General features: G+C 39.2%; 2 protein-coding genes across 3 annotated transcripts in view; one reads left to right on the forward strand and one right to left on the reverse strand.

Moving 5' to 3' along the window:
• The window catches only part of ttll5 (tubulin tyrosine ligase-like family, member 5), a 120,975-nt gene extending 108,208 nt beyond the window's left edge, over positions 1–12,767 (forward strand). For both annotated transcript variants that reach the window (XM_082143407.1, XM_082143408.1), the window contains exons 31-32: positions 2,911–2,993; positions 11,695–12,767. In XM_082143407.1, the coding sequence (XP_081999533.1) occupies positions 2,911–2,993; positions 11,695–11,747 (136 nt within the window). In that variant the 3' untranslated portion in view covers positions 11,748–12,767. The remainder of the gene's footprint in view (positions 1–2,910; positions 2,994–11,694) is intronic.
• Positions 12,768–12,866: 99 nt separating this feature from the next.
• The window catches only part of tgfb3 (transforming growth factor, beta 3), a 30,274-nt gene continuing 28,704 nt past the window's right edge, over positions 12,867–14,436 (reverse strand). Inside the window, exon 7 of the mRNA XM_082143564.1 lies at positions 12,867–13,673. Within this exon, the coding sequence (XP_081999690.1) occupies positions 13,515–13,673 (159 nt within the window). The 3' untranslated portion in view covers positions 12,867–13,514. The remainder of the gene's footprint in view (positions 13,674–14,436) is intronic.

The following is a 14,436-nucleotide window of genomic DNA, read 5'->3' on the forward strand; positions in this document are numbered from 1 at the left end:
TGTCCAATGAGCTGCGGCTTAACATTCACATACTGGCAGTGTTGCTGTTACAGTCTGCGGCGTGCTTTCAGAAACCCTCCTCTTCCCCAGCTCCACCTGTATAGATCTGCTACTGGGTTAATCATGTGCAGCAGCTCGTCTTACTTGCTCACAGCAGTGTCTGTGAATGTATTGGCTGTAGTAAGTCTCAGTACTTGCTCTGCAGAAGCAGCAGTGTAGCAGATCTATGCTGTCAAGACCAAATACATTAACATTGCCACATCCATTACCATGCCGATCTCTCTGAGACTTGTCATGACAGTAATAAAACTTTGCTTATGGTTTTAGATTTAGTTAACCCTGGTTGCAGATTTCCGTCTGTTGGATTGCAGTGAGGTCATGCACGGGATCAGAGCAGATCAGGGTCGGAAATTAAAGTCAGCTTGTGTAACCAGTCCTACTCGACCCGCTCCAACCGGGAGGCATGCACACTAACAAGGTGTTAAAAGACTGCAGTCTCTAGCATAATTTGCTAGTGCGCCTCTTGATGCCAGGGGAGTGAGGTTTACACGCACAGCTCTTACTAGCTTGCCTCCATTACACTCACTCCCATCCGGGTCACGGCACCAAATGTAACCGGTCTTACTCGACCCTCTCCGAGCGGAATTTGAACCGGTGTCTCCGGCATGGGAGGCAGGCGCACTAACAAGGGATGCTAAAGTAGCGTAGGTCACTAGTGCAGCTCTTGATGCCAGGGGAGTGAGGTTTACACGCACAGCTCTTACTAGCTTGCCTCCATTACACTTGAGGCAAAAATGCGATCAAACTCAAGATACAGGTGCAAAAAATGCCCCTGTACAATTAAACATAGTCTATTATGTTTAAAGTTGTTTCAAACGAAATATGAAATTGAATGAAAAGTGTCTACATTTACATCTGCTCATGTGGCATCAAACATTTATCTTTACGTGTTTTTTTTAAGTCTTCTGGTAACACTTTCAATAAGATTTCATTTGTTAACATGAACAATGAACAATACTTATACTTAAATATTAGTTATTGTTAATTTCAACATTTACTAATACATTCTTAAAATCAAAAGCTAACATGAACTAACAATGAACAGCTGTATTTTTATGAACTAACTTTAACAGTGTTGAATAATTGTTAATGTTATTTATTAATGCATTAACTAATGGAAGCTTATTGTAAAGTGTTTCCATTCTTCTGAATATTATTGATGAATAACATCTTAAATGTCAGTCTGTTCTTCGTACAAATTTGTCACATGACTTCAGTGAAAAGTCTTGAAATAAAAATTAGCGTAGGATAAACTTTGAAACAATTTTCACCCAGAAATTGCTAATAAATTTCACAAATAATTACAAAGAAATGGCATATAATTTTTATTTTATTTTAAAGCTTTTATTTATTTTTTTTTTATTTTTTTTTTATACAGTGTGTTGCATATGATTCATATGGACTCTTGTGACACTCTCATGGTGTTTTTGTAGTATAACTCTGCAGGAGCGCAGACATTCTGCTTAACATCTCCTTTTTTGTTTCACAGAAAGAGAAATTAATAAGGGTTTATTTAAGGTCTAAATGAATTTGGCCTTGTGTAGACTAGCAAAATCCTAATTTCCAGAGCACTGATTTAATAAGTTCCACGCCTCCAGTTGCGAGTGCCGGCAAGAGTCCCGCTGACATCTGACCGACCAGCACTAATAGTCCTAAACTCCAGCCACCAATAAAGCACTGAAGTGTCACTTCCTGTAAAGAGAGATCTGACGTATAATATAAAGCGTTTCTATCTGTGCCGTCGCTCCAAGGTTGAGCCGCCAAATGAAAGGACAACTGTGTGGACCCTACAAGGCAGCACTGTGTTCCCTCATTAGTGCACTAATGCTCCCGTTCTGCTTCTGGAGATTAATACTAGCCCGGCTTTATTTATTGTTCCTCAGAAATGCTTAGCGGATTTACCGTGCGAAGTTACAGGCGTGTTGGGCCCTGTTCCTGCCTCAGATAATTGCACTGGCTCTCAGTGGCCAAGCCTTCCACAGTGTTCCTGCCGTTTATTGTCAGATGATGGAGGTCATCAGGGCTATTCAGCTCACGGCAGAGAAACAGGGATTGTGTGGAGCACAGATATAATCACTGTCTAGGCTGGCTAAACCATTTCCGTATTCAGTTAATCTACTGTATAATAATGAGTAGTGTGTATGGATTGTAGTTTTTGTAATGAAACTGTGTTTGTGTATATACTCTTCAAGGTTCTCTTTGGTTTTATGGGTGGTTCAGCAGGATGTGTTCAGCAACGCTGGGCTTTGACAACACTTTTTTTCTTTTTCTTTTGACTTTTAAACTGCTTTAGCACATCATATTAACCTTAAAGCTGCTGGATCATATTTGATACTCAGATTTCTAAGCCTTTAAATGACCAACATGATTAAAAAGTTGCTGTTAAACCTGTCGCACTCGATCTCCTCAGTCCTTCTGTCTCTGACTGATCGTTTAGACTCTTTTATCAGGTAAAAGTACAAACGTCCTCCTTTATGTTGTGAAAATGATTTTTATCAAGTAAATGTATAACTTTGATATTGTTAGTAATATTTCAAGATGAACACTGACTACTGAATCAGCTTCCTTTGGTGTTTTCCCCAAAATGAAATAAAATCTGCATTTTAATATTAATATTTAATATTTGGGTGAACTAGGCCTTTAAAGCATGTGATTCCACAGCAAATATGGGCAATAGGACATTTTAATATTGGGTTTTAGGATTTTTTTTATTTTTTTTTTTTATTTTTTTATATGATTAAACGATTTGTGCATTGTGCATCCAGTGTGTATATAAAAAAGCAAAAGTAGTTAAACAACATTCAATCAGAATGAGCCCCTTTATAGATGTGATGTTGTGTCTGTCCACAGGAAAGCATTATCTGAGACTCCAGCCAGTCACGGCAGCAGCAGTGCACAGCATGTGGTGTATGAGACCGTGTGTGCAAACACAGGTGAGGACACACACACACACACACACACACACACACACACACACACACACACACACACCCTGTGGTTGATCATGTGTGCACTGAATGGCAAGTTTAGCCAATCAGAAGCCTGTGTGAGCGGAGTCTCTCTGCAAGCACACTGCACTCAACAAAATGGACAAGTACATCATTACATTCATTAATCTGTGGTGAATTATCTATTGTTGCTTTCAGTATGGCTATTAAAGGAGTAGTTCACTTCAGAATTAAAATGTCCTGATAATTTACTCTCCTCCACGTCATCCAAGATGTTCATGTCTTTCTTTCTTCGGTCGAAAAGAAATGAAGGTTTTTGAGGAAAACATTCCAGGATGTTTCTCCATATAGTGACTTCAATGGGGTCCAACGGGTCGAAGGTCCAAATGTGAGTTTCAGTGCAGCTTCAACGTCTCGACACGATCCAGCCGAGGAATAAGAGTCTCATCTAGACAAACCAGCGGATAATTTATAAAGATTTATAAAGATTTATATACTTTTTAACCACTAATGTTCATCTTGCACTAGCGGTGATGCGACACACATTACGTAATCACATTGAAAGGTCGTAAAATATTCAAACTCACATTAGACGCTTTAAACATTAAATAAAGCACATAATCAGTACGTGAGATTATCATGGTCATACTTTTATGTTGTTGTTCCGGCCGCGACGCCGCAGAATTAGAAACGGTTTCTGAAATACAATGGTGTCGCAGCTGGTTAGGAATTAGTTGAATGTTGAATGTTGGAGCTCATGCCAGTTCGGTCTCTGGTATTTTAATGAGGACTCTTGGCAGCGGGTTCGAGGCCGCTTCGCCCGCTCTGGCAGCTGTTCATAGTGGCCGTTCCAGCGGGAGGGTTGTTACGTGTCACTGAGATGGTCTAGTGTTAGACTCTGATCCACCAACAGCTGCTGTGAGCTGATATTGAAGAACACTAATGCTAATTCTAACAGTGTCCAGCTCATCCTGTCAGATGAAGCTCCTGTCATGCAGCGCACATTATTGAGATTTGCTTTTTTGCTTTTTTATGCTGATGTCAGGCGTTTGCTGCAAATTATTATAACACACAGAGTTGAGTGTTTGATTCAGAAGAGCTGAAGTGACCACTGTGTGAAAGTTTGGGGTCAGTAAGACCCTCTTTGTCTCACCAAAGCTGCATCTATTTGATATACACTACCGGTCACAAGTTTTGGATCAGTAAGATTTTTAATGTTTTTAAAAGAAGTCTCTTTTGCCCACTAAGGCTGCATTTATTTGATTAGAAATACACACACACACACACACACACACACACACACACAAATATTATTACGATTTAAAACAGCTGTTTTTTTATGTGAATATATAGTAAAGTGTAATTTATTCCTGTGATCAAAGCTGAATTTTCAGCATCATTACTCCAGTCTTCAGTGTCACATGATCCTTCACAAATCACTCTAATATGAGGATTTGATGATCAAGAAACATTTATGATTATTATCAATGTTGAAAACAGTTGTGTAAAAACATTTTCAGGATTATTTGATGAATAAAAAGTTCAAAAGAACAGCATTTATTTGGAATATAATCTTTTGTAACATTATAAATGTCTTTACTGTAACTTTTGATCAATTTAATTCATCCTTGATGAATAAAAGTATTGATTTATTTTATTTATTTCCCTCAAAAATAAAAATCTTACTGACCCCAAACTTTTGAACGGTAGTGTTTAATGTTACAAAAGCTTTTTCGGATAATTGCTGTGCTTTTGAACTTTCTATTCATCATAGAATCCTGAAATAAAAATGTAAATAACTGTTTTCAACACTGATAATAATCATAAATGTTTCTTGATCATCAAATCATCATATTAGAGTGATTTCTGAAGGATCATGTGACACTGAAGACTGGAGTAATGATGCTGAAAATTCAGCTTTGATCACAGGAATAAATTACACTTTACTATATATTCACATAGAACTGTTTTAAATTGTAATAATATTTCACAATATTATTATTATTATTTTATTATTATTATTATTATTATTATTATTATTATCAAATAAATGCAGCCTTAGTGAGCAGAAGAGACTTATTTAAAAAAAACATAAAAAATCTTACCAATCCAAAACTTTTGACCGGCATTTCATCTATAATTTATAAGCCATCGTTGGACTAGAAAATGTATATTGAGAGTCTTTTGTCAGTTGTTACTTTTCAAAGCCTGTAAAACAGCATTGCGTGTAAGACGTCCTCGGCTCACAGATGCACTTCTTCCATTGTTCAGTGGTCAGGAGGTGTTTGTCAGCTGGGAAAGAGCGCTGGAAGAGGACGGAGTGTTGTTTTAGCGTGGATGAGAGCGGCCGGCTCTGATGGGAGTTAGCGCTGATCCATACGCTCGCATTCTCTGAGATCAGCCGTCAGTACACATCAGCGTATCTCTCATCCCGCTCAGCGCTCGCACATTAGCCGTAAACAGACCTCCATTGTTGTGATGTTTTTCCTTTTCTTTCTTTTCACTTGACCTCATCTCACCAGACTTCACACTCTCACAGATTTGAGCCAAATGCTTTCAAACTGGTTTTCACTCCAAGAATGTTCCCCATTTTTCAGCTTTGGCTCAATATTGGCTGAAAGTCAAAAAGATGAAGAGCTTGTGTCTGATGAGTGAATCTCTGGAAGACTAGAGAAAATAAATCATTGACATGGGTGTAATACAATCCTTTTTTTTTCTTTTTGCTGAAAGACAATCATTTTGTTTATTTAAGTCACAATTAAAGGCAGTACAGCAAATCTATCATGATAATGGCAGTATATATATAAGTTAAAATATATATATATACAGTTCCCTCTATTAATATTGGCACCCTTGGTAAAAATGAGCAAAGGTAACTGTGAAAATAAATGTACATTGTTTATCCTTTTGATCTTTCATTCAAAAAATTCATAAAATTCTACACTTTCATTGAAGTAAAACAGTTGAACGTGGGGGAAACTCACATTATGAAATAAATGTTTTTCTCCAATGCACGTTCGCCACAATTATTGGCACCCCTTGAAATTCTTATGAGTAAAATCTCTGTGAAGTATATTCCCATTCATATTTACATTTTTATCACACCAGGGTGACTAGAAGCATGAAATTGTCCAGCCATGACTTCCAGTTTCACAGGAGTTTAAATATGAGGAAACACAAAGACCAAATCCCCTCAATCATCCATCACAATGAGTAAAACCAAAGAATATAGTTCTGATGTGCAGAAAAAGAGTGTTGAGCTTCACAAAATAGAAAGAGCTGTAAGAAAATAGCTAATAGCCCATTTTGACCATCAGGGCAATAATTAAGAAGTTCCAATCAACTAAAGATGTTACGAATCTGCCAGGAAGAGGACGTGTGTCTATATTGTCTTAATGTACGGTGAGGAGGAGAGTTTGAGTGGCCAAAGACTCTCCAAGGATCACAGATGGAGAATTGCAGAGATTAGTTGAGCCTTGGGGTCAGAAAGCCTTAAAAAAATAATCAAACAACCCCTACATCCCCTCAAGTTGTTTGGGAGGATTTCAAGAAGTAATGATGCTGAAAATTCAGCTTTGATCACAGGAATAAATGGCAATATATTACAATATGAAATAGTTATTTTAAATTGTAATAATATTTCACTGTTTCTACTGTATTCTAAATAAATGCAGGCTTGGTGAGCAGAAGAGACTCCTTTCAAAACCATCAAGTAATCTTATTTATTCCAACCTTTTGACCTGTGTCTGGTGTGAACTGTAGAAAGGTTTGCTGAGACTCTCTCACATCAGTCAGGGACACACAGAGACAGCAGGAACATGTTTTCCCCTCTTCACTCGCGTCTTTCTGAGCGCGAAACGGCTTCCAGCAGTCGAGTCACTGGATTGGAAGCCGGGCGTGATGTTTTCATTCTCCTGTGCCGTAAGGCCTCGGGGTGTAAAAGAGCACCAAAATAAACAGTGTATGGAGAGGGAATGAAAGGGAATAGTGTTCAGCAGCTCTGGGAACGTCTTTGCTCCTGTCGGATCAGTGCAGAGAGAGAGAGGTCTGCTCTTATCAAACCCTTCATGCAGCCTTCAGCTTCTGTGAGAAAACCAGCTGCAGAATCTTTACACTTTTATTTCAATCTTGAACAAAGATCTTGTTTTCTGATCCTCATAGTTTGACTTGGATTTCACACTCATTCACCAGCAAAGAACTCAGTGAGCGCGTTTACATGCACCATTTTGCACCCAATACAATGTGTGAGTCATTATTGTGTGTCATTCATCAGTGCATGTTATTCCAAAATAAATGTTTGTCTTCATAATCAGTGCGTAATAACTTATTCCAGCTCTGAAACTCCTTTTTCTGTCACCTAATGCCATCAATGGCTAATTTTTTACATTCAACTTCATATAAACAGTCTTTCACCATGCCAAGTCCTGTCCTACATTATTTCTTCAGTGAATATCTATTTTTATGTCACGTTATGCGAGTAGAATGGGTTGTGAACTTAAAAGGGATAGATCACCCATAAATGATTACTCGCCCTCATGTCGTTCCAAACCTGTAAGACCATCGTTCATATTCAGGACACAAAGACCTTTTTGATTAAATCTGAGAGATTTCTGTCTCTCTGTTGACAGCTACACAACTGACATTTTGATGATTAAAAAGATCGTAAAACTAACCCATTAATGAGCGGTTCAGTCCAAATTTTCTGAAGAGCCTCGTTAGCTTGATATAATGAACAGATTGAATTTAGCCTTTTATTTACATAAAAACATTCATTAACTCACACATCAGTTATGTTAAACGGAAGCTCAAGCATGTTCGCTTGACGTGCAAGAACCAATGAGGTTCATTCTCGTGTTACGCATCACGTTTGAGCTTTAGCAAGAACCAATGAGGTTCATTCTTGTGTTACGCATCACGTTTGAGCTTCTGCAAGAACCAATGAGGTTCATTCTCGTGTTACGCAGCACGTTTGAGTTTCTGCAGGAAACAATGAGGTTCATTCTCCTGTTACGCAGCACGTTTGAGCTTCTGCAAGAACCAATGAGGTTCATTCTCCTGTTACGCAGCACGTTTGAGCTTCTACAAGAACCAATGAGGTTCATTCTCCTGTTACGCAGCACGTTTGAGCTTCAGCAAGAACCAATGAGGTTCATTCTCGTGTTACGCAGCACGTTTGAGCTTCTGCAGGAAACAATGAGGTTCATTCTCCTGTTGCGCAGCACGTTTGAGCTTCAGCAAGAACCAATGAGGTTCATTCTCCTGTTACGCAGCACGTTTGAGTTTCTGCAGGAACCAATGAGGTTCATTCTCGTGTTAGGCAGCACGTTTGAGCTTCTGCAGGAAACAATGAGGTTCATTCTCCTGTTGCGCAGCACGTTTGAGCTTCAGCAAGAACCAATGAGGTTCATTCTCGTGTTACGCAGCACGTTTGAGCTTCTACAGGAACCAATGAGGTTCATTCTCCTGTTACGCAGCACGTTTGAGTTTCTGCAGGAACCAATGAGGTTCATTCTCGTGTTACGCAGTACGTTTGAGCTTCTACAGGAACCAATGAGGTTCATTCTCGTGTTACGCAGCACGTTTGAGCTTCAGCAAGAACCAATGAGGTTCATTCTCGTGTTACGCAGCACGTTTGAGCTTCAGCAAGAACCAATGAGGTTAATTCTCTTGTTACGCAGTACGTTTGAGCTTCTACAGGAACCAATGAGGTTCATTCTCGTGTTACGTAGCACGTTTGAGCTTCTGCAGGAACCAATGAGGTTCATTCTCGTGTTGCGCATCACGTTTGAGCTTCAGCAAGAACCAATGAGGTTCATTCTCGTGTTACGCATCACGTTTGAGTTTCTGCAGGAAACAATGAGGTTCATTCTCGTGTTACGCAGCACGTTTGAGCTTCAGCAAGAACCAATGAGGTTCATTCTCTTGTTACGCAGTACGTTTGAGCTTCTACAGGAACCAATGAGGTTCATTCTCGTGTTACGTAGCACGTTTGAGCTTCTGCAGGAACCAATGAGGTTCATTCTCGTGTTACGCAGCACGTTTGAGCTTCTGCAGGAACGAATGAGGTTCATTCTCTTGTTACGCAGTACGTTTGAGCTTCTACAGCAGGGGTCGGCAAGTAACTTTGGCCGCAGGCCAATATTTTTTTTTGCCAGTAGATGGCGGGCCAGCTACACAGAGTAGGCCTATGGATACAAATTAAATACTTTTATATAGGCCTATAATCGCGGAATATGATGGGTCCGTCACCGTCCGTGGATCATTCGTTCAATCGTTTTTTCAAATTAAAACCAAAAATAAAAAGATGAAAAACGACTTGTTTTTCCATTATTTATTTCCTGAACTAAAATGAAAAAACGAATAACAATGGGTTTTCTGATTTTCTGATTGTGCTCAGATCAAAAATAGAAAAAATTAATTACTGGATTAGACAAATTTTAATTTTGATTTTTAATTTAACACCTTAGGCATATATCAAGGAAATCATTTTAAACAGATCAAGTACTATTGTGGTAACAGATTACAGCCATTTTAATAAAGGTGTGAATAGCAATCATACTCATTCACTTACAGTCCGACTTTTGAACTTTATTCCTTTTTTTTGTATTATTATTTATTCGGGACACACACATACACACCTAAGGTTTAAGGAGGTCTGCGCGGGACTGTTTTTTTTCTGTCCCGCTCCCACAAGGTTCTATTCAGCAACCGCTTAAAATACACTCGGTGTTCACCCGCTTTATTTCCCGACCTGACGGTTCCGCAAAATTTAGATCTCGTTTCCATAATCTCACATTCAAATGTCTCTAACGGCAAGAATGAGATTAAGTAGCCTATAATAAATGCTATACAAAAATTGTGTTCGTGTCAATATAAATATTAGGCTATTTTAACATTGTACTGTCAGCAGAGAAAAAAAAATGCCACAGAAAAAAAATTATGACATATAAATAGCCTAACATAAATTACGCAGCAAGTTTGAGTTTCTGCAAGAACCAATGAGGTTCATTCTCGTGTTACGCAGCAAGTTTGAGTTTCTACAGGAACCAATGAGGTTCATTCTCGTGTTACGCAGCACGTTTGAGTTTCTGCAAGAACCAATGAGGTTCATTCTCGTGTTACGCAGCACGTTTGAGTTTCTGCAAGAACCAATGAGGTTCATTCTCGTGTTACGCAGCACGTTTGAGCTTCAGCAAGAACCAATGAGGTTCATTCTCGTGTTACGCAGCACGTTTGAGCTTCTACAGGAACCAATGAGGTTCATTCTCGTGTTACGCAGCACGTTTGAGTTTCTGCAAGAACCAATGAGGTTCATTCTCATGTTACGCAGCAAGTTTGAGTTTCTGCAAGAACCAATGAGGTTCATTCTCGTGTTACGCAGCACGTTTGAGTTTCTGCAAGAACCAATGAGGTTCATTCTCGTGTTACGCAGCATGTTTGAGCTTCTGCAGGAACCAATGAGGTTCATTCTCGTGTTACGCAGCATGTTTGAGCTTCTACAGGAACCAATGAGGTTCATTCTCGTGTTACGCAGCACGTTTGAGCTTCTGCAGGAACCAATGAGGTTCATTCTCGTGTTACGCAGCACGTTTGAGCTTCTGCAAGAACCAATGAGGTTAATTCTCGTGTTACGCAGCACGTTTGAGCTTCTACAGGAACCAATGAGGTTCATTCTCGTGTTACGCAGCATGTTTGAGCTTCTACAGGAACCAATGAGGTTCATTCTCGTGTTACGCAGCACGTTTGAGCTTCTGCAGGAACCAATGAGGTTTGTTCTCGTGCATCAGGCAGATTCAGCTTATGTTTATGTTCGTTGATCAATATTTATACGTGAATAAAAGCCTAAATTAAATCTGTTCATCATATGAAGTGATCGAGTCTCTTCAGAAAATTGTGACTAAACCGCTCAATTCATATGGATTAGTTTTACGATCTCCTTTTGAACTTTTTGAAATGTCAAAGTGGTAGTTGCATAGGCTGTCAATTGAGGGACAGAAAAGATCTTATTTTGTGTTTCCGAAGACGAACTAAAGTTTACGAGTTGAGAACGACATGAGGGTAAGTAAATATTTTTAATTTTTAGGTGTACTATGCCTTTAAGGCCCATTATCTGACCAATGATTTTTTTACACAGCTATTGATCAACAGATTAAATAATTAATCAATAACAATAATCATTATTATAATGTTAATGGCAATAAATGACAATAATGATTTAAATGTGTATCAGGTGTGGCCAAGCTTCAGGCATAGGGTTTCACTGCCATGTACAACTGAAAATAGTGTTAAGTACTCTAGAGACTTTTGCATAAGAATTGCACTTTTTGTTTTTAAGTGTTCAGAGGTTCACTTAAAGCAAACCTTTTTTTTTTTTTTTGGCCTTTACAATATTTAAAACCCAAATGTACTGAAAGTGATAAATGGTTGATTATTTGTAGGACTAAAAAGTGTGTCAAGCATAGCTTTGATATTGCGCAAAATGGCAACAGAAATGCTTTTCTAAAACAGCTTTCCTTAAAACGCTACTGGTCTGAAGAGTGTTTTTAATAAAGTGATTTGGCGATGTGATTTTTTTTCTCGCTTTAATCACATAAAGATCTATTTGTGTTTTACTCAATGTAGATTGGAATTCAATTACAGCTCATACGTGTGGATGTTGATTTATTGTGCTGTTGTGTGTTCACAGGTCTGTCCATGTACAGTAAACTCTTCCACGTTCAGGGCTCCAAGAACAGATGAATGAGGCCAAAGGTCACCCGTACCAATCAGCTGCTCTCTGGGATACGTTACACACGTCCTCTTCTACTCCCTCCAACCGCTCAGAACATGAGCTCTTGACTTTACCCGTGTCTCTCTTTATACTGTCTTCTGATAATCAATATTTCCCCTCAAATGCCTCCTAACCGGCCATGTGTGTCTTTTTGAGTGTGTGATAGTACGCAACACTGCATTGATTGGATCTGTTCCAAAGGTTTTTCCGAAAGCGCTCTGTCTCTCTCGCTGTCCCATACGTGCAGTTGTCCAGGCTTCATTTTCACCCCACAACTGATGCCATGTGAAGAGCGAGTGGACTGACGACTCACGACAGCTGGTGCTCGAGCACACGGAGCCAAACACACACCAACATCAACCTGTCCATCATATTTATCCATGTTTACATGTACATACAGAAGATTTCAACTTTCATCACCGATCATTAATGATCTCTTAAGAACTTCTGTTGAAGTGCCTCATTCAGGTGTGATGAACCACATGTCCAGGTAGAGTCGATGTCGTTCGTGATGATTTTCTGTCGTTGGATCTGTAAAACGAATCATTCCAATCTCTCTTTAACACACAATGGCAGTTTTTTGACCAATGTCCTGGGAATGCTTGACACATCATGATCAGCACACGTGCTGATGGGATGACGTTGTGTTTTCACTTTTATTACCTGGCCAAACACGAATAAATGACAGCACCTCATTCATGCAACAGAAACACAACAAATTTCTCAAAAAACGTAACTTTGAGTCGAATATCACAGCTGATGTAAACAGTTCACATAAATTCAATTTGTGTTTCATGAATGAGGCCGATTATGCAAGATTGACCTTGTTTAATGTTTATTGTAGTTCATACTGTATTTGTATATTGTTTTCTCTCCTGAATTGACTTGAATTTCCTCTCATTTTATGCATGACCAGAGCAATGAAACTTGATTAACATGCTAGTACCTTTTAATCGTTCAGTTGTATCAGTAAACTGGAAGAAATGTCAGCTACTCTTTGTGATTACTTTTGTTTAAAGTTATGAAAATAATGTGCTGTCACCATTTTAAATCGTCAAGAAGAATTCAAGACAAACTTCATCAACGGCTCATTTTGTCCAAGACTGTTTAATTAAAAAAGTGTTTTCAGGAGTAATAGCAGTAAAAACTTTAGCAGTTTGTGATCTAAAAGTTCATGTGTCGTCATACGTCAGCTTCACTGAAGAACTAAAAATCAAAAGTCAAGTCAACCAAGTCTAACCAAGTCAATGTTTTCTCATATTTCTTTCCAGCATGTTTGTATTTTACAATATCAGTAACACCGTCACGTTAGACAAACAGTGTCGATTACTGTAGTACACACTAAAACGTTCTGTTTGGGAAATGTTGCTCAATTGAGTTATACAGAAACCATCAGCTGATCCAGCACGTGTCGTCTCAGAGCGACTGTCCTCGGTACAGATGTTACGAAGCTTTGCACTGCCGTTTCAGAGTTCAGAAATGGCACGAGGTTCGCCTAGAGGCGGTTTAAAAAGCTGACCAAAAATTACACATTACAAGTGGACAGGTCACTTCAAACATCAAAGTTCGAGGGGTCGTAGGGTCGTCTGATGTAGTGCTTGGAGAAGCCTCTGGCTCCTGGGTTTGGATGTGTGTGTGAGAAGGATGAACAGAGGTATTCGTTCAGAGTCCAGTTCCTTTCGACCCTCGAGCGTTCGAACCCGCGTCCGGGCTCCACGTCGGGGTCTGGAGGCCCTTCAGCTGCACTTGCAGGATTTGACGATCATGTTGGAGAGCTGCTCCACTTTAGGTATTCGGCCCACGTAGTAGAGGATGGTGAGCGGCTCCAGGTCTTGAGGAACGCAGCAGGGGGACGCGGACGCCTCGGGGTTCAGCGTGTTGTACAGGCTCAGCAGCTGCAGAGAAATCAGGAACATTACTTCTGTAGCGCTTACTATACACAACACAGATCGTTTCAAGCAGATTCACATTATAGGGTTAGTTCACCCGAATATTTGAATTCTGGGACCATCAGAATAAAGAGTTAGCAGATATTAAGTCAATTGATACTCTAATGACAGTTAGTTGACATGTAGTTGCAAAGTTACTTCTAGTTAGTAGAATGTCTAAAGTGGACTATCGAAATAAAGTGTTAGCAAATTCTGTCAGTAATTACTCTCCCTCATGTCGTTCCAAACCCGTAAGACTTTCGTTCATCTTCGGAACACAGATGAAGATGTTTTTGATGAAATCTTGAGTTTTCTGATCTCTCCATAGACTGCAACTTTCAAGGCCCAGAAAGGTAGTAAAGACATTGTTAAAAAACTGCTGTCGTCACATGGACTATTTTAACCATGTCTTTACTACCTTTCTGGGCCTTGAAAGTTGCAGTCTATGGAGAGATCAGAAAACTCAAGATTTCATCAAAAACAGCATCTGTGTTTCCGAAGAGGAATTTAGGTATTACGGTTTGGAACGACATGAGGAATTAATAACAGAAATGTCATTTTTGGGTGAACTAACCCTTTAAAAATAAATAGCAAAATAACTGTGTCAATGTTGCAAAATTCATCAATTATGAAACAAATTCAAAGTATGCTGTAAAGCAGCTCTAGAGAAGACAACAGTGTTATAATTCAGCTCAGTTCAGTTCAGTGTTGAATCAGTTCAGTAACAGTG

Source organism: Leuciscus leuciscus (assembly GCF_965113295.1).
Source record: "Leuciscus leuciscus genome assembly, chromosome: 17".
NCBI lineage: Eukaryota > Metazoa > Chordata > Actinopteri > Cypriniformes > Leuciscidae > Leuciscus > Leuciscus leuciscus.